The sequence below is a fragment of the Stigmatopora nigra genome, chromosome 1 (assembly GCF_051989575.1).
Source record: "Stigmatopora nigra isolate UIUO_SnigA chromosome 1, RoL_Snig_1.1, whole genome shotgun sequence".
In the NCBI taxonomy this organism is placed as follows: Eukaryota; Metazoa; Chordata; class Actinopteri; order Syngnathiformes; family Syngnathidae; genus Stigmatopora; species Stigmatopora nigra.
In genome coordinates this window covers 20,835,743-20,862,502 of record NC_135508.1, presented here as the reverse complement: position 1 = coordinate 20,862,502, position 26,760 = coordinate 20,835,743, and the positions used below count along the sequence as shown (strand labels likewise).

Below are 26,760 nucleotides of genomic sequence, written 5' to 3'. Positions count from 1 at the left end.
CAAATAGGGCGCACTTAAAAGTCAAAAATGTTCTCCAAAGTGGACGGGGTACCCAATCAGTGTGCACTAAATTCAAGATTTTGTGGATGTTGCAGTATGATTCTGACAGCTTGACTGTCAGGGTACATTGCTTGCTGACTCACTATATTTTTATAGTGAAAAGGCGAACCAGTGAAAGTGGAATGCACGTGCGTATATCATGTTTAAAGCATAATAGTATATTAGCAGTCGGCGATGACGTTTTTGTCTGCTACCAGTGACCCAGATGATGAGGATTAGAGCCGAAATGGGTAAAACGAGATTGGTTTTACAAAAATTGACTTAAAAAACCCAGTACAAAAGTTTTTCTACACAATTTGAAATGATCAAAAAACATTTAAATATATGAAAAACATATACATATGTTGACAGGAATGTGATGGGTGTAGGGTTGTAAACCCAGAGTCAAAACAACTTTTAAAACTGACAACAAATCAAGTTTCAAAATGAGAAAATCTAGCATTTTGTCCATTTATACGAAAATATCAACACTATTTAATGAGTAATTAAAGTAGATTTTCTTTTGTCTCCTTCAAAGTGGCTCCTCCTTCAATTCCACGGCAGACACAACGCGGCCCAGGCACAAGAATAAAACTTTATCGGCAAAGAAAAAGGTTGACAAAGAGAAAAAGAGAACAACCATCTTCCGCCACATCTCTGCGTAAGTCTCATGTTTTAAGAAGTAATAATTGGCATTTTAACGATGGTTATCTTCGATAGAGACGCTGCGCCACGGAGAAGGCAATTCCTGCCTCGCTGCCGTTGGCTGCTGATTTGCATCTTTATCTTTCTCTCCTTCTTTACTTGGATTGTTATTTTAGTGGATTGAAAAAAATAAGTCCACAATGGTGAATTGTACATTCTTTACTATAAATATAGAAAAAATACAATCGTCAGATTAGTAACATTTTCAACGCTCCAAAAAAGAAAAGAATTCCTTTTTCAAATCAATGTACCTCATGTTAAATTTTAACGAAACAAGCAACATCTTCACATCAAACTTTTTTTAGTAGTCTATGGTATGTTAACAATAACAACATCCACTTGATAAATAAACAAATTATATTAGGAATGCAAAGTGAAGTTTCATGTGCAAAATGTAGGAGTTCTGCATAAAAAGACCGTATGCTCCAAATTGGAGAAGCGTTTATCTAAAAACAAATAAATATGATTTACATTAAGTATTAAATTAAAAAGGAGGGGAAACCTATGCTAGACTGGTGGTGCACAATTTCTGCCTACCATCTGAATCGTCTGAAAACTTTAATAAATAGAATAAAACGATAAATACAAATGATAGAAATGCAAAAGTCTACACATCACGGAAATCAACGTTGTTTTCTTCATTTTTTTTTCATTTCAAAAGTTGATTGAGAGTAAAAGATGTGTAACATGACAAAAAAGTCTGAAAATAAGATTTAAAAAATGTTCATTGAGGTTTTTTTTGTTGTCATTATGACATTATTACAAATAAATATTCATTTAGCTGTACCGGACATTTAAAATGAATAAGAAATTGGAAATGAAAGGCGGTCAGGTGATTTTCTTTCGTTGAAATTGTTCAATGGTAAACTAGACCTGGCTGACAATTTCATGGTCCTCTGGAACAAACCACTGGAGCGGAGTCCCGTCGTCAGCTCTCTGGAGAATGACGTTCCCTGAACCCTGCCCCAAAACAATGAGAAAATAACACCTTTATGTTAGTGTTCAGTTTGCACCTTTGCTGTAGAAAGGCATCACTGTAGTGGTAGCATAAAATGTTCTTTTTGATATTTTGAATTCTGTGACTATCTGCACAAATACTTACCCCCATTTTGTAATTGAATGTTCCCGATAATTCATTTTTTTTTTTCAGTTCTATGGGACATTTTTGATGGGCTTCATTTCAGTTTCGGAGTTATGAAAAATGTATTTGGGGAAATGTAATCGCTTCTGTCTGTGTTTAAGATCATTTATAATTGCTTCAGATAACTCAAATAAATTAAAAGATGATCATAATTGCAAGTTTGTATGCAATATTATTAAAGCATGTATGTCTAGTATGTGCCATCGTTTAGCTTCAACCTACTCAAGTAACTAAAGATGGAAATCAGCCTTCAGCTTCAATCTTACATATATACATATATACATATACATATATACATATATACATATATACATATATACATATATACATATATACATATATACATATATACATATATACATATATATATATATATATATATATATATATATATACATATACATATACATATACATATACATATATATATACATATATACATACACATACATACACATACATACATACACACATATATACACACATATATACACACATATATACACACATATATACACACATATATACACACATATACACACATATATACACACATATATACACACATATATACACACATATATATACACACATATATACACACATATATATACACACATATATATACACACATATATATACACACATATATATACACACATATATACACATATATACACATATATACACATATATACACATATATACACATATATACACATATATACACATATATACACATATATACACATATATACACATATATACACATATATACACATATATACACATATACACACATATACACACATATATACACATATATACACATATATACACATATATACACATATATACACATATATATACACATATATATACACATATATATACACATATATATACACATATATATACACATATATATACACATATATATACACATATATATACACATATATATACACATATATATACACATATATATACACATATATACACATATATACACATATATACACATATATACACATATATATACATATATATACACATATATATACATATATATATACATATATATACATATATATACATATATATACATATATATACATATACATACATATACATACATATACATACATATACATACATATACATACATATACATATACATATATATACATATATATACATATATATACATATATATACATATATATACACATATATACACATATATACACATATATACACATATATACATATATATACATATATATACATATATATATATATATATATATATATATATATATATATATATATATATATATATATATATATATATATATATATATATATATATATATATATATATATATATATATATATATATATATATATATATATATATATATATATATATATATATATATATATATATATATACATACATGTTCATATATATATACATACATGTTCATATATATATATACATACATGTTCATTAACATGAATATGATCATTAATATGTGCTGTTTTTTAATGAATAAATAAAAAAATCAAAACATTTCACCCACATTTGCGGACCTCACAATTTGGATCATGAAGGAACCAAATGTTAGTCCTGAAGCTTCCACGACCGAAATGTGAGATTAGGATCTAATTATTCTTTAAATGACCAAAAATAGTCAGGTTATACATAGTGTTTTGATCAAAAAGCATGTTTTGAATAACTGTCCATGAAAGGGTTAAAAAATTCAGTGTAGTAGTAAAGGTAAAGATAGAATTTAAATTTAAAAAAGTACACAGTAAAAGTTAAAAATGAATGTGTTGACCTAATGCCCATCAACGAAATGGAAGCCGTTTGACCAACCTGATGAAATGGTGGCAAAGTGGGGCTCTTGACTCCCAGGGTGCCTTGCAGTTCGGTAAGGCCCAACGCCAAGTCGTGGCTCTGACTGCGCTGATGCCACGACTTGAGCTCCTCCGACACCACGTCCCTGCGGGGCGTGGCAGGTCGCTGGGGGTACACGTTCAACGAGGGCGTCCGTGCCACCCTGGTGTAAGGGGGTGGGACCTTGGCTTTTTGGGGCGTCGGCGAACGGAAGCCATATGGCGGCGGGCTGAGCTTGGGAATCTCCGTGGGCGCCAAAGAGCGGGCAGAGCGCTCGCATCCGCCGACACTCTCCGGGGAGAGCGACAGGAAGTCGGCGGCGCAACGTCGTTGCGGTAGGCGGGTTCGCGTCCTGAGTGACTCTGAGCTGAGGGTCTCTTTGTCCGCGCATGGCCTCCTCTTGGCGAATCTGGGAATACGTCAAAAGATAGCAATTAAAGATGGAGACCGTTTTGAAGGCATCGGCGTGCTTTTATCAATTTTGTCTACCTGAAGGACTGCGAGTATTGCCGGCGCACATGCAGCTCCGGCGTGGAGGGAGCGCTGGCGGAATGACTTTGCCGCAGCGCTGAGTTCTTAATAAAGTGGGACAGGGGAATTCTGTCGAAGTCTGCCTGGACTTGCGTTACCGCCTTGCCGCTGGGTGCGGGAGACCAAAGGAATATTTCTACGGAGTGATTTCACTTTAGGTTATCATCTAACCGAACTCTGTCTCACCCAGAGCCTTTGCCGCTGCCAACAGGTTGGGGTTTTACGGGCTTGTGATAAGGCTGGTCCAGACTAGACTCCTTCCAGGGTGTATTCTGGATGGGCGAGCGCTCGCATTCGGCCAGGCATGTTACTGAAGTAGAGACGGTGTCCAGGAGATCGACGTCTGTAGGAGGATAAGACGGAATAGTTAGAGATGTGGAATCGTGGGTGGAAAATCACCGATTATAGGGTGATATGGATACTACTTTGACATATCGTATGCCTGTCAAGTTCTTTTTCAAGTCCAAGTTCGCCATGTCTCCCACTAAGACACGATACTCATCCTTATATTGCGGTGTGCCAAAAATGTGGTTGGAATTAAGAGTCTTGGGGAAAAAAACTGTTTGTTGAAACTGAATTGGCAGCTGATGACTTAAATACTATGAGAATTAAAAAAAAAACATCTCTTGGGGCTGTAAACTGTGTGTATTTGTGCTTTTGTTCAATTTGGTTTCCCTAACTTCAATTGTATTGTTTTATACATTTCTCTATAACTATAAAAATATTACAAGGAAAACAATGATTAATCAAATGAAAATGAAGTATAATGACCCTATTTCCTTCGCCCTTCCCACTCAAAATGAACTGAACGTCCAAGCAACGACACCAAAACGAAACACAAACTCCGCCTACCTTCATCCATGGCCACCACATCAGACAGTGAGCTGTCATCTGATATGTTTAAATCTGCACAGAAAAAAAAATAATAATAATTCATCCGATTATGGCACAGTCCACCATTGGCCACTCACCTTTGCTTTTGGGCCCGGCGTCGCCAACTGTGGGCGAGCTGCACTGGCTTCTAATGCGACACTGGAAGACGGCCTCCTGCAGCTGGCGAACCTTCTTCTCCTGTCGTTTGCACTGCTGTGCCCGGCTCTTCTTCTGAGGCTTGCTCAGCTTGTCCTCCAGTGAGAGCTTACGCGCCGCCTGGAATATCTGCCGCTGGAGAGCCAGCTCCGTCTCCAGGCCGTTCAATTCGGAGTCCTAAAATGTCCCAAAATATCTCATGACATCTCGTGGTGGATACCTCTGCCATTCAATCCTAGGATTGTTTATATATAGAGTAACACCTGATCACTTCAGGAATTCACCACAGGCAAATATATATGAATAGTTTATAGCAGGGATAGGGAACCTATGGCTCAGGAGCCGTATGTGGCTCTTTTGATGAGTGCATATGGCTCTCCGCTAACCTGTGTGGTGAAATGTTGATTAGGTGCTAGGACAGTTTAGGAAGATCTAGGCAAGGAAGATGATCTTTAAAACCTCCAGACTACAGAGGGACTGTGTGGTAACCTCAGTCTGCAGAAGGTCGCCACCTTGTGGACTTCCTATGTGTGGCTCCAATTTTTTCTACCTAGGTCTGCAATGTCTTGTGTGTCTTGTGTCTGTTGTGCTACTGCCACCAAGGAATTTCCCGAATACGGGATGAAAAAGTTCTAATCTAATCTAAATCTGATCTAATCCAAAGCATGGAAACTTCTGGCACTAATAAGAGCGTCATGTCAGCACTGTTAACAGCAGCGTAACGATGTTGTCAAAAGAATTCCGAGACTTCTTTGTACTTTAAAAGTGGTGAAATTACTTTTAAAAAATGCCCACATGTTGATATCATTTTACTTTTAAATTCCGAGTGCCTATTTGTTCCTTTCATACCTCTTTCTCCAAATAGATTAAACCTTCGTCAATCTTGAAGGAAGCGCCAATCCTCATTCGAACCTGCGGTGGAATCTCATCAGGCATGAGAGGATAGTCCGAGGACAATTTACCAGTCAGCTCCTGGGGAGGAAAAGTCAAATCTATTCATTGACAATCTTTACAACGCATAAGGATTAGCAGTAAGTCCCCTTTGACACATGTTAGAAGTGTAAATCGATTCAACAATGATCCATAAAGAAACAATGTCATACCTGTCAACCTCGGCCAATTACTTCCCTTATTATTGATTGCTTTTCCCCTTATTAAGTGATAATACAATTGTACAAATGCAACACAGCACATATTACTCACATAGGGCGCATTTAAGTCTAAAATTTTCACCAAAGTGGACATAGTGCCCAATCAGTTGACTCGCCTATATTCAAAATGTCGTTGTATGACGCTGACAGCTTGACTGTTTGGGTACATTGCTTGCTGACTCGCTGCATTTATATAGTGAAAAGGAGGACCTTTGAAAGGGGAATAATGCGTGTGCTCATGTCATGCTTAAAGTATGACAAAATGTACTGTTTTCGTCTACCACCAGTGACCGAGACGATCCGGATTAGAGCTGAAATGGCTCAAACGAGATCGGTTTGACAACAAAAATGTACTTAAAAAAACAAAAATCCCGTATGAAAGTTGTTATACAGTGTACACAATTCGAAAGGATTTAAAAAAAGCGTAGAAAATACGGGAAAGACGTATAAAAATGTATATGCAAGACAACCAACTCTAATAAATGCCTTAAAACAGTGGTCTCAAATTGGTCCTCAAAGGGCTGCAGTGGGTGCAGGTTTTCATTCAAACCGAACAAGCGGACACTTTTTGCAAGTTGATTCCAGCCCATTGCGTCCTTTTTATTTTTTTTAAGAAGGCTCCGTTGAAACAAAGACCAGGACCCACTGGGGCCTTTTACCGACTCGTTTTGAGACCCCTGCCTTAAAGTGTAACTCCATGCTGTAAAGACTCTTGTGTTGGTATTACTCACAGCTTCCCGAATGCATAGTTTCCTGAGCTCCAACAAGCAAAGCTCCAGACGTCCCTCCAAAGATTGATGCTTGACTTTGAGGGCTCTGGTATGCGTGCTGGTGTCCTTGACAGGCGACGTGGGGCTTTCTGGACCTGTCCAGCGAGGAAAACGTTCATCCACATCCGTGCCATGTGCCAAATTAGATTCCGAGTTGCAATGGTCTTTGGAATTTGTGTAATTCAGCAACAATTGACGCATGTGGATCCTCACCAGAGTGCAAAATGATCCCGCTGTCTGTGTCGCTGATCTCTTCTTTGCTCTCAATGGCCGTCATATTGACTCGGGATGTCTCTGTAAGATTATTGAAATATGTATTACAACTGACTCCCATTCATTCTTTCAAGAGCAAGTGTAAACAGGCTCCTGATTTAATATGCCGTCCCGTTCTTTCTTCCCCACGACACTCAACGTCTTCATTGAGGCTGGCCTGCTGTTTCACTTAACAATAGTAAGCCCGGCGTGTCTTTCCACACAATCATCCTGGGACCCCCTTCCACCCTCTTACTCCCTCCCACGCTCCATCACAAAAGAGGGGAGCCCCACGGGGTGACTCGGCACATGTGCGGGGTTAATCCGCGTCGAGGTGCCATGGTGACGGCACACGGTCGTCCAAAGGAGCGTGTCGCCATGAGGCGGTGTCACCGGGTTGTTTCAAGTTTTCAGACCTCCAAAAAGAAAGCAGATGGCTGGAGGAATGACCCCGCCCCACCCCACCTTCTCTCGTGCTCTGCACCTGTTCTCCCTGCGAACACACCCCCGCGGCCCATTCAACCAGTGTCCACCAAAAAGCCTCTGGGTGGGGCTTTGAAGTGGAAGAATGTCTAAAAGTGGGCTCATGCTGCATCACAACACAATGAGGAGGACTCGTGTGACACAAGCAGGCTAGTGGCGTTCATTTATGGCCCACAAACAATACTCGGATGAAATTTAAAGAAAACAACAACAACAACAACAACAACAAAAACAGAACTGAGAAGGGGATCTCCAAATCAGCAGTTCTCAAATATTTGACAGCGAGTACCACCTTAACCCTTTCAGGACAATGGTCCTACTACAATGGAGAGCAATTCAAAAGGTGACACTTAAGACCCTTAAAAATGCTATGAAAAGGTGAGAATGTAAAGAAACTTTTAGAGAAAGGACTAAACTAATTTAATTTGACATGTAGAAATGTAGGCCGTCCTGTAGTTTTAGATTAGATTACTTTATTCATCCCGTATCTGGGAAATGTCATTGTCACAGTAGCAAGAGGGTGAGAATACAGACACAGAAAATACATTTTAGACATAAATAAATAGTTAATAAATAAGCTAATAGATAAATGAAAAAAATAAATATAGACATGAATAAAATAAGCGTGTTGCTGGAATATATATATATATAAACATACATACACATAGATGTACATGTACAATACCTACAGTTGGTCTTAACATTCAGCCATTTCTTTTCTTAAAGAGCCTGACAGCTGACATCTTACCATTTGGTAGTTATTTCTCCCAAAAAATGCATCTGGGAACGCCCAGATATGACATCATTTTTAGGTGAAATGTCATTGATTGTGGTGAATGTTTACATAATTTCGTTTCAGTTTTTTGGAGCCCCTTGAAACGAGTGATTTGCAACTTGAGCGTTAAGTAGATGCAACACAACAAACCCTAAAAAAAAAAAACAATGCTCTGCCCACTTTAAGCATTAGTAAAAAAACAAAACAAAAAAAACGAAGGCAAAGCGTTACAAAAGAGTGCCTTTATCCCTTAGTGATTTTTAGGTCAATTCATGAATTCAGCATCTCACATGCCTGCCCCCGTGGCTTTGAAAAAGGCTGATCACAAGGGGTGACACTACAGGAAATAACATGATTAAAGGATGTGCTTAGCTCGCCTCTTCCTTGTGATAGTATCACAACAAGCAAAAAAAAAAGAGGAAGTAAATAGCAGTGACAAGAGAAAAGGCGGATGCTTCCTTCCTCTGCTGTGTTTGGAGATGCTATCTTGTTAGGATCAACAGGACACGGCATATGTATTGAGATATGATGGAGTTTTTAACAAGGCAGTTCATGTGCAATGAGTCGCCGGCGCTCGCACAATGAGTGGCGGGCAGCCTGACTCAGTAAAACAACAGTCCAACAAAAGGTCTTGTATCATCCACCCAGTGGCTTCAATATCCTGCTGAGGCCGCGATATGTGCTGACAACACGGGCGGGAGGGAGCCCAGCTCGGGAGACAGAGTAATGTGGGACTTACCCGCTTGCACCCCATAACTCTTGCTGTGGTTATGTTTGGAATGAGTGGGTGGATGTTGAGGAGGGGGAAGAGGGGGGAAACTGACTTGTTTGGAGCTTACGTGCTGCATTCACTGTTTTTCAGACAGTTTCTGTCAGTAAAGACGCCAATGCGGCCTTGGGAATGATTGAATCATACCTTCAAAGCCTGATAATGGTTATCCACCCCTCCACCCCCACCCCCCCAAAATCCACTAATGAGTATCCTTGACGCTGATTTTTTGACAGCTGATTTAATTTTCGAGTTAGAATTTGCCAAATAGCAATCTAACACCAATGCAATACCAATCTGACGCTGATTCAGTAATCATATTTTTTTACCGGTAAAAATTCTGCAACCAGGAAAGTGCAAATCATTCATCATCATCATCACATCAGCACATGGTCAATTAAAAACAGCGGCTGATTACTGAGATCCATCTAAAATAATTTTCAGTGTATTTGTATAATGTATTATTATGAATGATAATGTGTCAATAGATGGTATTTAAGGCAATACGTAACCACTTTAGTCACTTTTTGTACTTATCTATATGTTGACTACTACATATTTATTATGTGGACACTTATTTATTTATTACTTATTCAGTTTATTTATTATATTTCATATTGATTATTTATCAGTTTGTTGTTACATGACCACGTTTCAACTCATGCTGTTGTCTACTTATCACTTATTTATTATATATTTAGTATTCATTGTTATTGACCATTTATTTGTTTGTTGTTGTTATCTGTGCACTTTGTGGTGAAGCTTTAAATCTCATTACACAATAATGACAACAAAATAATCCAATTCAATTATACATAGCCATGTCACCGAACACTATTATGGGTACCATTTACCGCTGGTTTGAGTTTTTTCATTTAATTTGCGGGCGAGACCTCTAAATTGTCCCTAAAATAGCAAGACTGATGGTGATGAGCGTCCCACCCGTCCTCGGCGCCCACCCACACATAAAAATTTTAGATAGATGGAAATGAGTGTTTATGGCAAGAGATTATAGACGGGGATTCACTGTCTCAAAGATTCCCCCTCCGCCCTTTCCCTAGAGCCTGGGGAGCTGCAAACCCCTGGAACACCGCCCCCGCCGCCACCGCCGCACTGGTTACCGCTGCGGTCGGCCCTGGAATTACCGACTTGGGCCGGTGTCGGTTCACCAAATAAAAACGGCGAAGGACGGATGGATGCCTGAAATGAGGCCGAAGCCTGCGGGGAAAGTGGCAATTAAAATGCTCCACGGAATGCTGATGCGGTGGAAGAAAACCAAATGACTTTTCAGCCTGCCCAACTCAAAAGAAAGGGAGAGAAAAATGGAACATCAACGCCGGGGAGCGGCCGGCAAGAGAGATGAATTCAATTTGGTCACGCGCTGGATTTGTTTACCAGCAAGGACAATGGAAAAGGCAAAGAGCACCACCTGAAGTGTCTGTAAGCCATATGCTGAGCAGTTTGGGCCACATTGGAGAAGAGATGCTCCATTGTTCTCTGCAACTCATCTCATTGAGTCGTCCTTTCAGAAGGACCGACAGGATGTAGTCGCAACTTTTCACCCAGAGTGAAATCCCATTGGGGGTGGGGGACACACACACACTCCCGGGATATGTTGTCTTTAGCAAGTCTGTCCACATGTGGACTGAGATGTTGATTCTGCCACCATGGCCCAAACCACTTAGGTCAACCTGGGTAAAGACTCTTATTTGCAATACATTAACCCAATTTGGCCATTCTTAGGGGGTCACCATTCGGGAATGAGAGATCTTGGATACATTTGAGAAAAGAGCCAAATGTTCAACGGTGAGAGTCAAAGAACCAGACTTTATGTCAGAAGCATCATACAAGATCCATTCTGCTAAATTGTTTTTTTTTTAAATGTAATTTATTATTAGTTTTTAATGGGTCCTGTTGAATTGGTGTATTTTAAGGGAGAATAAGGAAAAGAAAGATGAAATGAAACAAAGAGCAACGGTATATACAAAATATAATAAGAAGCAAAAAGCTGCATTACTTTTGGCCGGGAAGCCGCATGTAGCTCGAGAGCCACACGTTTAATGTGATGAAATGATGTTTTATGATCTCAACAGCAATGAAACATGTTCATTCATAGCTAATCCTCCCAGGTCATATAAATTGGACGTCTGTCGTTGTCAATGGTAACCCAATTAAGAATAAAATAACTTTTTTCTCGTTTCCTCTGACACATTAGTGTCTTTGTTTATAGGAAATTTGGCATGATCAAGAATTACAACTACTAAACATCACTTATGTCAAAATATGCTTTTCTGCTTTAAAAAAAAATACAAATTGTACATGCAAAAACTAATTTAAAAATAGTTGGTTTCAAATTAAAAATGCAAGTTTACTTACATTTTGTGTTAGTGTTCAGTCGCGCATTGCTGTGGAACAGCTGCTGTGCGTAGTATTCAACTTTCTCCAAAGAGCCAGCTGAGCCGTTCAGGATATCTGTTCCAGTCCATTCCAAATTTCCCCTTCATGGGGGTGGAGCGTTTAATTACATCCACCAAAACGTTGAAATCCAACTTTCCACCGCTTCTTTACTCATCATGATAAAATAATGAACGTCTAAAAAGTGGTTGTTTTTGTATGTGTGTGTTTTTGACGACGGAATTTTTTATGGGGAGTGCAAACACCCCTCTAGTTTTTTTGAATGGTTCGGTCTGTTTTGGATGATTTCTAACTCGGCCAGCACGCGACCTGTTGAATTGATGTTACATTGATATTAGACACAGTGCTTCGTGTTTTTGTCGATTTTCTCATTTGATCTTGTTAACAAAACAACGACCATTCCTATACTACAATTATTTGAAACATTAAACAAAATACGAATGCACTTGAAGTCTGATTCATTTCGGAAAATGAAAATTATCCCTGAACAACAACAAATTATGCGTTATAGGCTTGTTAAACACTCTAAATTGTCCTCAAGTGTCTGTGTGCAGACGAATGGTTGTTTGTCTCATAGTGGCCAATGATTGGCTGGTAATCATTTCAGGATGTGCCCCGCCTCCTGCCAAAAATGGCCTGGGATAGGCTCCAGCACCCCCGCAACCCTTGTAAAGGTGAGCGGAACAGAAAATGAATGGAAAAAAAATTTGAGTGTGTTTATATCTGCAGTTCAGTCCTTGAATTTTGAAATCCACATTGCCATGGACCTGTAAGCAAAGAATAAAGGCATAGTAAATTGTTTACATTTATAAATGCTGACATCAACTGTCCAATAGTATTTTTCTGACCCAATGGCATTCTTAAAACTGAAGCTATCGTGCCATCACAAGCAGAATCTTCAGGGATTTTCGTCCTTTGCCGTTTTAGACCATAGCCACGAATGGAAGTGAGTGTCTTGCCCACAGTTTGCCAAAGTCTCGAGGCCCTGAACTAGACCCTTGGGTATTCACGGCTTGTGTTTCCCTGAAAAGATTCGTCCAGATGGTCAGCTTTCTCCTCTCGGTAGGCGAAGGGATGAAAAAGACAGGCTCATTAAACAAAGAGTCATATCCATGTGAAAGAGGCACGGGTCCTCGGGGAGAAGAGCTGCATGCAAATCCATGGCCATACCATTTGAATGGTGTCCAATAAAACACATGCCAATGTGTGAGACGTAGGCTTTATTTCACTGCACTCTGGGAACAGCAAAAATTGTGACAGACACCTTTCATGAGTCATTCTTGTAAGACATACTATCTCAAATCAGTCTGAAAATGTCTGCTTGCCATTGTTGCTTAGGAGTAAATGGAATTGCATGAGTTAGGAGAAAAAAAATGACAGTAGAAAAAATTCAATACAGCAGCAACACTCACTTAGTACACACATAGACAAATATAAAGACGGTACTATAGAGATTTGTCTTTTCTGGCATAGGTGAGTTATCGGTCAAAATTGGACACACAAGACACAATTTGAAAGTCGGCATATGACATGCAACAGTGGAGGTCATTATTCGAACATCTGCGTGCGTCTTAGGTTGTCCTTCACACGAACAAACTCGGGTATCTTCTGCTGGTTCTCCTTCTGTCTGATCTCCTCTTGCTCGTACTGCAAAGGTTCAAAGACAGATCCAGTCACTCTTTATCAGTAGCAGGACCATGACATTAAACAGGGTTGTCCAAACTTACGTACCGCAGCAAGTTAGGAAAATATCATTAAATATGACTCTAAAAAGAATCTTAAATCCAGCCTATCCCAGCCTACCCATTCTGTTGCATTTCCCAGTTTTAACACTAGATGGAGGTTGTCACTTAAAAGTGCTTTTCATTTATTTTTAATCAATGGAGAAAATTGTGTGAGATTTCAGTATTTTGTTTCACATGAATACATTTAATTAAAAAATAATCTTATAAAGACATATTTTGTTTTTGTTTTTTTGGCTTTATAAGTTGCAATCACTGCACATGTTCTCTTTTCCCCAAAAAGCCGTGTAAATAATATATATTACTGGTGTCAAGCAATTAAAAATGACCATTAATCACATGCATATCCATCTTAATGTTGATGTCAGCAACTCCGGTCCTGGATGGGATCTATCTAGTTTATTTCCTATTGTGTCCCTCTTCCAACACATTGGAATGAAATGATCAACTCATCAGCAAGCTGTCCAGGAGCCTGATAAGAAGCCTGATTATTGGATTCTGGTGCGTTGGAGGAGGGAGGCATTAAAAACATACTGGATAAGTGCCCCCGAGGACTGGAGTTGGTGACCCCTGGTCTAGTCTCAGGACGACGTTCATATAGAAGGCCCCAGTCCAGAAAATAAAGGGGATTGGCAGTAAATGAAGAGATATTTGAATATTGTTAATGTGCTTTGAGTTCCTTGCAAGGAATGGTTTGCTGACCTCTCGTAGCTTCTGCTGTCTCTTGCGGAGCTCAGTCTCCAGGTCAGAAGGTCCCTGCTGAGCCATCTCCCGCTCTCTGTGAAGCTCCAGCCGCCGCTGCTCCAGCACTCGCTTCAGCTCTGGCTTTTCCTCCAGCACAAGACCCCTGTGGATAGCGTGGAAGAGTCGGCACGAAGCATTTGGGAGGACAGCGATGCAGGGTGTCGTGTCGTCCACCCACCGCTTGTGGCTGAGCAGCAATTCTCGATGCAAGTTCTGGTAGCTCGGTACCTCGGCAGAAGAGCCGTTGAGTTTCCGGGGCTGAGTGTCGCTACTGCTGTCCGCAGCGCTTACCTTATCTGAAAAAAAATCCAAACATATTTGACCTTTATGGATACCGTGACCACACAAAATGGATTATTATTACTAAAAATATATGTTCAAATAAAAGCACTAATTGACAATTAAAAAAAAATGCAAAATACATTATTTTTTTAAAATAATTCACATGTTAACAGTTCTTCTAATTATTGTGGCAAAAAAATGTACCATATTTAACTTATTCAACCAGGTTTACATTACTTTAAATGTTGTATTGAATGGCAATAAGGATCCTACTTTGTGTTTTTTCCGATTATGGCGGCCATGTCTGGGCTACATTATCCGCGAAATTCGAGGGATTACTGTATTGTGTTTAGTATAAGTATATATAGTATATGTTTGGCAAAAGCGCTCGTAATACTAGATACAGCTATAAGACGACTCAATACAGTATTTGAGTCTGTTATTACCTTTTTCTTGTCCATATCCTGCTTTCTGGTAGCACATCAGGACAGAGAAAAAATGTTAGAAATATTAGAAATGTTCATTTTTCTGAGCAGAAGAAAAAAACATGGCTGATTGGATGCACCGTGTTAATGACATGTGGCTAGAATACTCGCATGCAAAACAAGAGTGATGTAACATCTTTGCTGGTTAGTTAGAAGGCTCAGAGTGGTAATCACATGGTGCAACAATCTCACAACTCATCAAGCAAGGATAAGACATGAAAATAGTTGGGTTGTTTTTGCACCGAGTGTGCCAAAAACCACACAAAAGCCCAATTTATAGTTTGGTTGTTTGGTTTAATCTAATTTACAAAAGTCTATTAATTCTTGGATGAGCCGGACGAGGTGATGAGTACTCCATGTGAGCATTTTATTTTGGCGTGACAAAGTGTAATGGCACAATGATGAATTGCATTTTATTTTTTCATATTTTGGCTCACCCTGCGACCCACATTCAAGTACAACTTATGTTAAAATACCGAAATAGTAAATGTAGTAGATGTAGTAAATATTACCCACAACCAACACGTTAGTGGTTTCACAGTACTACTGACTAGATTTGTAAATAGGCAGAAAGTACTATAAAATAGGATTATTGAGTTGGATTTAATTAATGAATTTTTGTGTAGATTTTAATTTGAATTCTCGTTTATTTATTTTGAGAAAAGCTGGCATTACTTTAGGATTTCAGAGCCATATTGTTTCAAAATAATTTTAGTGTTACCATAACAATTGTTACATAACAATTACTTCAAAAAATATTCATCTAATTCGTTACCATTACCATTGCAATAATTATTCATGTATTTCTTATCATTTAATAAGCATTGAAACCAATGGTTAATCATTAAAAAAAGTTGCTCATATTTACCTTTTTTTAATAACAAAAATAGTCATTTGCTCTATTTAGGATTAAAGGTCTTGTATTGTGGTGCACTATATAGTGACCATTGTCCCTGAAATTGTTGAAAACCACAAGCTTTTCTTTCCCCCCCCCAATGTTGTCTAAAAAATTACAAATATACTTTCTGTATGTGTCATTATGGAGTGAGAACTTCAGCGCATAGCTCAGCATAGTCAATGAGCGATTCATAATAATGACAAAACATTTGCAACTTTAAGCAGGCCATTAATAGGCTACAGTAATAAACGAACGTCTTAATTTACCACTCAATCTGAGGGTAGAGACCACAACAACAAGATCTTCAATGCAAATAACTGCTTCCGAAATGATAAGAGTGAAAAGATTGGACATCTATAGTACAGCGAGGTTATACTGTATCCCTGCTCTTTACATTGTCCGTGTTTTTTCATGTCACCGGCAAAGTAATGTAATAAAAATAGCAAGCAGAACCCAGCAAAATGAAACACAATAATACAAATTATTAACAGAACAGAAGCAACCGTGACTGTTACTCATCTTCATCTGACACACTAGGACAATGACTTTAAAAGAATAATGTTTACTTCCTATTATCATCTTTGTTTCTTGTTGACTTTTATCCATTGAGATATTTTGGAATGCAATGCAAAACACATGCAGAATTGAGTTCAACACATTTTTAGTTCACATGACCAATGTAAGTACTCTCAAACTACTCTAGCGTCCATCTATCGCTATTGTCAACGACTCATCTAATGTGTAAGAAAAATTGAAGAATCTTTACTATAAACCGGTACAGTTAGTCATTTGGGATTAGTTGAGGACCACTGCTCAAACCCGTGAGCCACAAATTTCAACCACTCACTTTGCTTGCATGGGAGTCCTCCATGGTATAGAGGGCGGAGCTTGTTTCTCTCTGTCCCGCGTCTTATTTATTAGTCCATAGTAGGTTGGAAAAAAACAAACAAGACAAAGCCGCCTCCTAACATCGTCTCTGCCATCTGATTGTTCATAACGTGTGGAATCGACTGTATTGTTGTCGACGTGGGATTTAGTACAGTTAGTGTCACCTTGTAGTAGGTAGACGCTCCAATCTGATTACGCCATTCACGATGACCTCACCAGCCCCCATGTGGTAAAGGATACTGGATTAGGTAATGGGCTTGGACGCAAAAGCAGCTTAAATCCAATATAGCAGCCCACTATTAACAGTGAACTGTATTTTCTTAAGAGTCCAATAATGTCGGGCGAGGAACTCAAACCCTTTGCAGAAAAACAATCACGTGGGAAAAATCTTTAATAGAGATTGGATGTCAAAGTTACAACAGAAATCAGGAAGTTGCACTGAAGACAGAAACGGACGATTGCCCACCTTTGACATTGAGGTAGTTGTCCTCCAATGGGACTTGGAGTCCCTCAGCATTATGGCCGCATTCAATGACACCCAACAATGCAGCAGTGGGTGTACATGTCTATAGTTTTGTCCAGACCGGCTGCACATGTACAGGGAGATCTACGAATCCTTCCGGCATTGTCTGCTGTTAATCACAGTGCCACAGGTATATCCTGTCACTGTACATAAGATGGATAAATCACTTCTAATTGTACACCCATATATGTAAACAATTGCCTACTTTTAGCCTTAAAATCACAGTCTTCGTATGTGAATGTACACATGCAGTCCTGGTCTATGTTTTTCCAAATTGAAAGTTGTTTGACAAGCCAACTCATAGAAGTCATTAGATGTCGTCCAAATGGAGCAAACATAAGCATTTAGTACAACTTGTCTTTGAATTGGATGTGCAATGACATGTCATAAGTCCAATACTATTGTCATTAAATATAATGTGATTTAAAGCTTCATCACCAAGTGCACAAAGAACAACAACAAACAGGTAGATATATAACCAATAAATAATAATCAATGAATAATTAATTCATAAATAAGTAGTCAACAACATAAATAAGTAGGGAAGTGCACCTAAAAAAAACAATCAGTGTATAATTGGGTATTTATTCATTATAATTTCATTAATTTCCTTCATATAAAGATTGGATTCATTTTCAAATTACTTATAGTTCTTAAAAAAACAAAAAAAAGTGTTTTTAAATCTGTTTTCTCATTTTAGTTTTCATGACAGTATTGATATAGGATATGCTAAAAAAAAGTAGACAGGGCAAAACTCTGGAAGTATTCATTGACGGTGACAGACGTCCAATTCCGTTATACGTGCAAACCAACCTTAAATCCGAATTGAAACCTGAAAGCAGACTTGGAGGTTGTCGCAGGAGACTGCTTAATACGAGCCTTTATTCTAAATATGGTGTCCTCTCCTGGTTAAAGTCTAGTATGTTTTTTCAGCAGCTATTTTGCATTGTTTTGACTTCCGAGTTCCAACATTTCAAGACTAAGTTAATACGGCCAATCATCCTTTTGTTGAACAATCACCATGGCTACCGAGGATCAGGTGACGTAGATGATGATAAATAACATCTTTGGGGAAATGTTTAAAAACCTTTTATTTATTCTGTTTACGCGTCAGAAAGTTTATTTAGATGTTGTATTTCTTCGTATAAATAATAATCATCAAAACACCTATCAATTTGGTAATGTCTCTTTAAAAAAAATGAAAAGCCTGTCTCTGTTCCCATGATGCAACGCAGCTCATGTCTATATCAGCGGAAGCGACAAAGAGCTTCGGCAAACTGAATGGCGTGTGAATGTCAATGTATGTGTCGTGTGTTGGTCCGTGCGTGTTTGCGAGTGTGATTGTGTATGAATGTCGTTTCTTTTGGGGTTTAAATCGCCAATCTACACATTGATCTTATTTGATCCGGTCATGGTTTGTGGCCCGACCGTGACTGGAAGTGATAGGAACAAATGCTCGCTTAGCCTTTAGCGGCGATGAGCTGAAAGCACGAGAGCAAGCTCTGGGCCTCCACGCTTTGCGGCGTGGTCAGAAATGATGAATTGATCAGATATACTAGTTCGAAGTGAATTTGGTTACTTGCCAGATCTCACGACGGATAATGAGTAAGAAGCGATTCTGATCTGTCCACAACCAAAGCGTTAAAATTTAGGTATATATTGCCTTACTATAGCTAGCTATCCTAACAGACTTATCTCATTGTCATGTTGTTTGCGACTTAAATGGCCGACCAAATGTCTTTTAACAAGACATGACGAACTTATTCTTAATCTATAATGCGCATGCAGTTAAAGACGAAAAAGGACCAGAAGGCTTACTGTTTTTGATAACCTCTACAGCCACAAAATGGAATTGTATTGTCCTTCAATGTGTCCTAAAGTCGAATTAACGGCCAAGTGAATCGTCAATAATATAGCTTATATTTAACAACTTACATTGGTGTGGCGATTGCCAATAATTAAGAAACATTGTTCCTTAAGTTATTTTCACAATGAATACAGTTGACTTGCCTTCTCAGGCTCAAGCTGTTGTCCTGCAGACACATGTTCTACATGAATTTCAATTAAAAACATGTTTTTAAATTATTTATTGTCTTGCTCTTTTTCATTGGAGCTACTGTTCAACCAGATCTCTTGGGGTCCCAAAACTAGGCCCCAGACCATCTCAGTGAGGACATCCAAGATCCTCAATGAGAGGCCATTTTAAACCTCTTTGAAATCTCACCTCTTTTGGGTGCCATTTTACAATAAAGCATACTTGGATCTATGGAGACTTAAAATGTTTATTCCCTTGTTCTTGATGTATTGCGTTTGATTGTCATTTGTTTTTTAATTGCTTTTATCTTATGTACTGTACATGATTTGAATGTACGTTTAAAAATAAACTGACTTGGTTAGCAACCTACTTGTCTGTTTAAAATATTTTCCAGGCTTTGCCCACCCTTGAATTTCCCATACAGTAGCTTCTCTTTTTTTACGCATGAATTATAACTTTATTTTTATACTTACAGGGCACTCATTTAACTCGATGCAATTGATGTTATTTGCTCCCTAACGAATTTGATCGTACATCGATAGCCCTGAAAGAAGTTCTCCTGGTTTAAATTATATCGATGTCGTTTTTAAATGGACCAAAAATAGTGACGTGCAAAATAAAGGGTTAAAGGTGTCAACTTTCCAATTGTTCTTCAAAATGAGTAGGTCAATGATTACGTAATTGCACGCCTGGCCCTTTAAGAGAACCTTGGATAGGGGAATGAAGCACGGCCATTCATAAAATTACAGAGAGGACGATATAAACAGCGCCCAACAAGGCGATTGGTTGAGTTTGATTGACACATTTTTTTAGCCAATAGGAAGGCAGCGCTCAGATCTGCTAACGTCGAACGCGGAGGGGTCTCCATTGAGAAAAATCCGCAGTCCGGTATTAAAGCGAAGAATGTAGGGATGCAAATGAGAAAACCTTGATCGAGTTGCACTTTCAGACTGTCGAGAAACGTCGTTTACCTGGTGAGGCGTGCGCAAGCGTTTTCTTTTTCTCCCGTTACTCATGTGCTTTTATTATGCAATCGTGGCTCAGCTATCTGAAGAAGATACGTGTAAAGTCGTTCGCCATTTTCTGACGGAGAGGCAACAGTGCGTCCATTTTTTTCTATTTCTGTCACCGCAGGACGAATGCGTTTGGGATTGTTTTTTTAAGCGTTTGGGGTAAATGAGTAACGTGATATTGGTAAGCTGCCACCCCCAAAATGATATCCTGCTAGGATCAAGTTTCACTTTATTAAATAACAAAAATAAAAATCCTTCATCCGTCGCCTTATCATCTTCAAAACGTATTTTTTTTCAATTTTTATTTTTTAATTAAGTAAAACCAAACACCGACTCGAGTTTGACTCGTGAGAATGAACAGCATCCGTACAGCCACTCTTTTAACACGTTAATTGCAATTGACGGCAATAGACGTCAAAATTATTTGGGCTGGGTGGGCTATTACTTAAAACGTATTTAATGTATATTGTCGTCAAGGGCACCGAAATAGGATTAATTTAAGGTTCCCAGCCCCCAAGCTAACATTTGCAATTTTTTTGCATTTATGCATTATTTAGTTTGGAGGGCTGAATCAAAATCTGCCTTGTTATAATGTAATATATAATATAATAGAACACAGGAGACTAACAATAAATACTGCATTGCTCCAATGCGGGTAAATCAGGCAAAAATATCATTTGCAACTATTAGGAAAAATACATTTAGAACTCTGTTAAGGACTGAAAAGTGTATAGAACATTAATACACATGATCAAAATGCTAATATAAAAACAACAACAACAATGCCAATTGGATTAAGACTAAAGTATAAAAAAAAACAGAATGGCAGATTTGAAATCAGCGACAGAAAAACAAAGTGGGCCAGTATGATGAAGCAGTACTATCTATTTTAAAATATGTTACTTATAACCTCTCCCATATGTCATTTTCCAGGGTGAAGTCTTCAGCAACATGGATTGCTTTTATGACCAACAAGTTCCCTTCATGGTACCAGATAACGTGAGTTATGTTCACTTCAAATCAATTCAGGAATGGTGGCTGTTGCTTAAACGTAGACTTTTGGGCATAGGAATGCCAGTCAGAGGGAACAGAGCGATGCCTCAACAACAGGAAGAGGAAGTTTGTACATGCTGGCTTGGATCAAGACACAGAGGGTGCGTTTATAACAACGTATCTAAAACCTCTGAAAAAATGAAAAACATCATTTTTATTTGTGTGTGCAAGTGTAATGAAATCAATTGTATTTCTGCTTGACAGAACTTTTCCAAGATCTCAGCCAGCTTCAGGAGATCTGGATAGCCGAAGGTAGTGCACCAGTCATTCTGAGATATGGAAGAATTGACTTCCTGCTGATGTGTTTATTGTCTGACGTTTGCCATTCCTTGTCTTCACAGCTCAGGCTCCCGATGATGAGCAGTTTGTACCTGATTTCCAGTACATTACTGGTAAGTAGTACTGTTCAATTTGACAATGTTTATGGCCAAAACCATTTATAACTTTCTATTGACATTTTACATGACTGTCGTCACTATTACTATGAGATTCTATATATGCCATAGTCAGCCTATAATTGCTGTCCTCAAATCCTTTTGGTAGTTTGCCAATTTGCGCCCCTTTCAATTGTACATAAGTATTGCATGCAAGACAGTACATAATGATATATTGGTCTATTAGTAAATCATTTGATATTTTCAGATTTGAGCAAACGTCTTTATAATACTGTGCCTCCTCTGTTTGGATAGATTTAGGTTGCAGCACTACTTTGATACATCTGTGGCAGATTAGTTTAATCTCAATTCAAAGATAAAGGGAGCGGGGGAAAGCACTCGAAATTAATTGGTTTAATTTTTCAGCAAATAATTTAAAATTTACCATATGGTGCCTTAACAATATCACGATATAAATCGCAACGTAAAAGGCTTTTTTCTACATCGCACAGCGCTTCTTTTGAGTTTATCAAACTCTCTATAGAGAAGAGAGAAAAGCCCCTCCTCGCCAGTCAAAAATAAAATGGTGTTTTCTCTTGTTTTACTTTGTCTTTGCAGCCACCTTTCAAACGCCACATGTTGGCAAAGTGAAGCGAGAGTCCAGCCCATCCAAAGATCTGTCTTCATGCAGGACGCGTCACACGGACGTCTGCCACTACAGCAACAGGCAGGACACCTGACGGGGAACACGACCTCGGGTTCACATTAGGAACATAGTCAGTAAATGTTCCTTTTCTTCTTCTCCACAGTGTTTGTGATGACAAAACGGCGGAGTTCACCGTACCAAATTCGCAGCGGCGTCTGGCTAACAGTCCCACATGGCAGGTGTCCAGCAGCCCCACCCACCAGCAGCAGCGCATGCCGCAGGGCAATCAGAGCCTCCCATTTGCATTGCCACGCCCTCCCATTGGCTGTCTCGCTGCAGAATTTGCCTCAGAGCAGAGGTGGGTGAAAAATATGTTTACTTAGTCTTTTTCACCTTTTCAAAACAGGAGTTGTTTTTTTTGAAATACGGAATGGTGCAACTTGATTAGTCATTTTAAATGGCCTAATAGTCTTGCGAGTTTTTTTCCCTTTCTTGATGGATCAGACATCTAGCGCCGTCAATGGCATTGAAATATAAGCATTTAAGACCAGTCCTCCTAGTCTAAATTAATACTGTCAATGACACACAATAAGTTAAATACTATTCGATTTGGATTGTTGCTTGTGTACAGTTACAGTGTGGATTTCATTTTTTTCCTTTTAATTTCCTTAATTTACCCTTAATCAACATATATTAATGTATACCAGTATTTATAATCATATACAAACAATATAAAATATTCAAATGATGATTATATATATTTTTAAATTATCATAATTGATAGTATCTAAGTTTGTAAATTCCCAAAATGTCCCTGGAAGGGTTAAAAGTGCAGCTGGACAGAAAAAGTAAATCATTTAGGTACAATTAACCTTACGAAAAGAGAAGGTCAAAAGATAAAGAGAAAGAACAAACAAGGGATACATACTGTCATAAAACAGATATCCAATATACTTATACAAATTGGAGATGCTATGAAAAAGAGATAAACCAGCTAACAATAGGAAATGATGGTCCCAGTTTTCCATTGTCAGGATTCTTTCTAAAATGTTTCTGACATACTTTGATAAAGAACATGGTTGTTTCTAATGCCAGTGAAAAAAAATTCTACTGTATCTAACAGTATGTAAATCTCTTCTTAGGTTTCAGCGGCAGATGTCAGACCCATATTTGCCCTTTCTACCGGCAAAGAAAACAACCAACATTCACTTCTCGCCATCGAGCCGCCCGGCTTATCAGAGGCACCTGTCAGAGCCGCTCGTTTCGGGCGGCGGTGCGGTCGTTTGCAAACAGGAGAGCGTGGATCGCCGTGTACGGGAGGCGGCGGGATGCTCTTCTAGCATGGCAGCCTTCAACCGGGTCACTATCAAACAAGAGCCGAGAGACTTTGGCTTTGACGCAGGTGTGTTTTGAGTGAATTGCCCAAAGTGCGCTTCGACGATTGCCTTTAAAACGTCACGTTTCACTTTTTTTTTGTCTTGAAGAAGTTCAAACCTGCCGGTCATCCCCATTTGGCAAAAAATCTGTCTCGTACCAGCACGGCGGAACAGGTGACTGCACAATTTTATAAACTTTTCGGTCATGTGTGAAGTGGTTATTCATCTTCTTATCCCGTGTAAGGATTCCCCCGTGACGCAGAAGCACAGTTTTACTACGATGACGCTAGCGTCGTGCCGGACAGACTGGAGGGTAAGAAGCCAGAACTCGTCACCTGAGTGGTTAATCAGACAGAAGCATGTGTGCGTCATAGTTTTTCCATTTCAGGTAAAGTAAAGCAGGACCCTTTGCCGTACCAGCGTCGTGGCTCCCTGCAATTGTGGCAGTTCCTGCTGACACTATTGGACAACCCGGCCAATGCGCATCTGATCGTGTGGACGGGGCACAATATGGAGTTCAAACTCATAGACTCTGAAGAGGTACGTGTTTTTTACTCAAAGAATGTCCTTTTCAAGGAGACAACATTGCGACATCTACCCTTTTTTCCCCGGGCCCATGACAAAGTTTAGCAGTTATGTATGCTGAAGATAATGCAAAATAGAGTCAGCAGGTACTTGGACTCGCGATGGCTCTGTTTCCATGCTTAAGTCCCATATAGAATTTGACTGCAAATCCAATCCTTGGTTCAAATCTTAATCTCGATCGACCAAGAGTACCTTACCAATGGACTGGTAGCTCACAATCCATATATTGAGCACACCTAACCTAGTTGGATTTTTTTTTCTTCTGGCAATCCAGGTGGCCCGGCTCTGGGGCATCCAGAAGAACCGACCAGCCATGAATTACGACAAGCTGAGCCGTTCGCTGAGGTACTACTATGAGAAGGGCATCATGCAGAAGGTAAAGTTCAAGTGAACATTTGCATGTCACAGATAAGTGCTCAACTTCTTTCCCGCGATTGGTTGTCCCGTCAGGTCGCCGGGGAGAGATACGTCTACAAGTTCGTCTGCAACCCAGAGGCCCTCTTCTGTTTGGCATTCCCTGAAAAACACAGGCCGAGTCTGAAGCCTGACCCGGATTCCCGTCCGCTTCCGGCCGAGGAGGAGATCCTAACGATGCCTCCGTCCGAGGAGGAAGGTCCGTTCTTGGGGGATGTCGGTGAGCAGTGCATTCAGGGACTGGCCTTTCCTGAAAACTGCCTTTACTAGATCACAGGTTTTATGATAGCCATGTTGCAATGTTGACTCTTAAATCTATACCTTAAACAAAAACAACTGGCAATTGTGGTTTTCAGTATTTTGCCATTAAAAAAAAAAACTAAACAGTAAAATATGCATTGACATCACCACCATCAAATCACTTAGATTTACATACTGTCATATTTTAAAGATTAGACTTTTTTCCTCTCTATTTTGTTATTAATTTTAACCTGGAATGTCTTTTACATTAAGAGTAAAATGCTGGTAAACACAGCTGCCAGTGTTTTTCCGTCAATTTTGGATGCAGTATGCTTCAGCCCACATAATCCCTGTGATGTTTCTGTCCTAATTTTGCAGCCAACAATCAAATAAGACACATGATGTGCAGGATCCAATCATACATTGACTTCAAAACAAACATGCAAATGTTTTGAAGGCGGGAGTGCTATGATTGAACCAAAAACTGTCTTTCGAAAGCCATGCAGCTACTAAACCTGCCTAAAAGGGACGCTGACATGTTTTTCAGACGTCCTTGTCTTCTTATAATCTTTTTGTGTTTGATAGCTAATATTTTTTTCTCATTATATGAACTTGTATGCTTTTCAGTAGAACTGTTTATGACAAAAGTTTAGCACCTATTTTTGATTCACTGCCACATTGATGATTGATTAATTACGCATGAGGAATTTAGTCCAATTGTTTTCAACCTGTCCACTTTCTTGCATTTTGTATAGTCGAGTCGCTTCAGTGTGTAGAGATGCGGTATGATTATTCTGTATACGAATATATTTTTGCAAAAAAGATGTGTTGCACTGTTTCTTTTAATCGTGTTAATGGTGGTGCAATGCCCTTATTTGGAGATTTGACGTTTTGTGGTGGAATCACTGCAGGAGAATATTGGCCTTCACTTTGCTGTACATGTGCCTTGCGTTAATCTTAACTGATACAATAAAACTATTTTACTCATTTGCCTTCTCTGTTTCAGACTATTTTATTTTTAAGGATGATGAGCGACATTCATATTTGAATCAATGTTGTTTTTAAGGCATTGCATTCACAGTACTGTAAGTCTTTTCATCAAGTTCTTTTAACAAATGGGATGGAACTGGAAATAGCTTAAAATAGGCGCCATTTTCCTTGAATATTGACAAACCAGAGCTTATAGCAGCTCCCCATGGCTCAATGTCGTCCTTGAATTTTTTTAAGTGAAACACAACAAACACCAAGTAAAAATACGGTTGTTTGAAACATTGAAGTAGTATGTAAATCACGAGTTTCTTAGACCCTTGAAAATAATACAAAAATACTATTTACAGTGGCAATCCACGGTGACTTTCATGATTGATTTACTATAATATTGCAATTTTCTTAGATATTCCCTTTTTTTCTATTATTACTGTTACGGCTGTCAGCCTGGACACTATGTAGGAGGGGGTGTGGTTTCTTTTCCTCTATACAGGTACATGGAGCTGTGGCTC

The 26,760-nt window shown here is 38.8% G+C and overlaps 3 protein-coding genes, 1 long non-coding RNA gene and 1 other non-coding gene across 8 annotated transcripts; 3 read left to right on the top strand and 2 right to left on the bottom strand.

The window, feature by feature from the left end:
- The first annotated feature begins 22 nt into the window (after window positions 1-22).
- Window positions 23-2,043, top strand: LOC144207410 (uncharacterized). Its single transcript, XR_013328650.1, has 2 exons — window positions 23-700; window positions 760-2,043. It is a non-coding gene; the product is annotated as an uncharacterized LOC144207410 (long non-coding RNA).
- On the bottom strand, window positions 1,452-11,985 carry inavaa (innate immunity activator a). The gene is made up of 10 exons (XM_077732865.1): window positions 11,925-11,985; window positions 7,483-7,563; window positions 7,231-7,364; window positions 6,198-6,320; window positions 5,291-5,525; window positions 5,172-5,225; window positions 4,506-4,662; window positions 4,278-4,427; window positions 3,768-4,197; window positions 1,452-1,704 (listed from the first exon to the last, which is right to left on the bottom strand). Exons 2-10 carry the CDS (start codon window positions 7,544-7,546, stop codon window positions 1,612-1,614), a joined length of 1,440 nt encoding a protein of 479 aa, XP_077588991.1. The 5' UTR covers window positions 7,547-7,563; window positions 11,925-11,985; the 3' UTR covers window positions 1,452-1,611.
- A 1,181-nt stretch (window positions 11,986-13,166) lies between these two features.
- Window positions 13,167-18,740, bottom strand: LOC144206375 (protein FAM107B). 3 transcript variants are annotated; one of them, XM_077731340.1, is made up of 6 exons: window positions 18,339-18,740; window positions 17,469-17,668; window positions 15,178-15,202; window positions 14,628-14,745; window positions 14,408-14,552; window positions 13,167-13,610 (listed from the first exon to the last, which is right to left on the bottom strand). In XM_077731340.1, exons 2-6 carry the CDS (start codon window positions 17,595-17,597, stop codon window positions 13,512-13,514), a joined length of 516 nt encoding a protein of 171 aa, XP_077587466.1. In that variant the 5' UTR covers window positions 17,598-17,668; window positions 18,339-18,740; the 3' UTR covers window positions 13,167-13,511. The 3 variants fall into 3 exon arrangements, with proteins under 3 accessions (XP_077587466.1, XP_077587475.1, XP_077587480.1); XM_077731349.1 differs by having other exon boundaries at window positions 17,469-17,634; XM_077731354.1 differs by lacking the exons at window positions 17,469-17,668; window positions 18,339-18,740 and adding an exon at window positions 16,962-17,395.
- A 25-nt stretch (window positions 18,741-18,765) lies between these two features.
- LOC144207648 (small Cajal body-specific RNA 2) lies at window positions 18,766-19,152 on the top strand. The gene has a single exon (XR_013328746.1).
- Window positions 19,153-20,379: 1,227 nt separating this feature from the next.
- Window positions 20,380-26,248, top strand: LOC144204486 (ETS translocation variant 5-like). 2 transcript variants are annotated; one of them, XM_077728516.1, is made up of 13 exons: window positions 20,380-20,534; window positions 21,507-21,572; window positions 21,643-21,727; window positions 21,831-21,878; window positions 21,968-22,018; window positions 22,619-22,727; window positions 22,810-23,004; window positions 23,789-24,048; window positions 24,131-24,196; window positions 24,267-24,335; window positions 24,411-24,562; window positions 24,882-24,983; window positions 25,058-26,248. In XM_077728516.1, the coding sequence occupies exons 2-13, from the start codon at window positions 21,525-21,527 to the stop codon at window positions 25,289-25,291; spliced, it is 1,419 nt and encodes a 472-aa protein (XP_077584642.1). In that variant the 5' UTR covers window positions 20,380-20,534; window positions 21,507-21,524; the 3' UTR covers window positions 25,292-26,248. The 2 variants fall into 2 exon arrangements, with proteins under 2 accessions (XP_077584642.1, XP_077584633.1); XM_077728507.1 differs by lacking the exon at window positions 20,380-20,534 and adding an exon at window positions 20,659-20,754.
- Window positions 26,249-26,760: the final 512 nt, after the last annotated feature.

Bases quoted from the DNA above. Each gene is read 5' to 3' on its own strand.
- inavaa (XM_077732865.1), bottom strand. From the start codon at position 7,546: ATGACGGCCATTGAGAGCAAAGAAGAGATCAGCGACACAGACAGCGGG. The intron at 6,321-7,230 runs GTGAGTAATACC...TTTCCTCCCCAG, and splicing joins AACTATGCATTCGGGAAGCT to GAGCTGACTGGTAAATTGTC. The intron at 5,526-6,197 runs GTATGAAAGGAA...GGGACATTTTAG, and splicing joins TAATCTATTTGGAGAAAGAG to GACTCCGAATTGAACGGCCT.
- LOC144206375 (XM_077731340.1), bottom strand. From the start codon at position 17,597: ATGTGCAGCCGGTCTGGACAAAACTATAGACATGTACACCCACTGCTG. The intron at 15,203-17,468 runs GTGGGCAATCGT...ATGTGCTACCAG, and splicing joins CAACTACCTCAATGTCAAAG to AAAGCAGGATATGGACAAGA. The intron at 13,611-14,407 runs GTCAGCAAACCA...GAACCTTTGCAG, and splicing joins GACAGCAGAAGCTACGAGAG to TACGAGCAAGAGGAGATCAG.
- LOC144204486 (XM_077728507.1), top strand. The intron at 22,019-22,618 runs GTAAGTAGTACT...TTGTCTTTGCAG, and splicing joins TGATTTCCAGTACATTACTG to CCACCTTTCAAACGCCACAT. The intron at 24,336-24,410 runs GTAAGAAGCCAG...TTTCCATTTCAG, and splicing joins CGTGCCGGACAGACTGGAGG to GTAAAGTAAAGCAGGACCCT.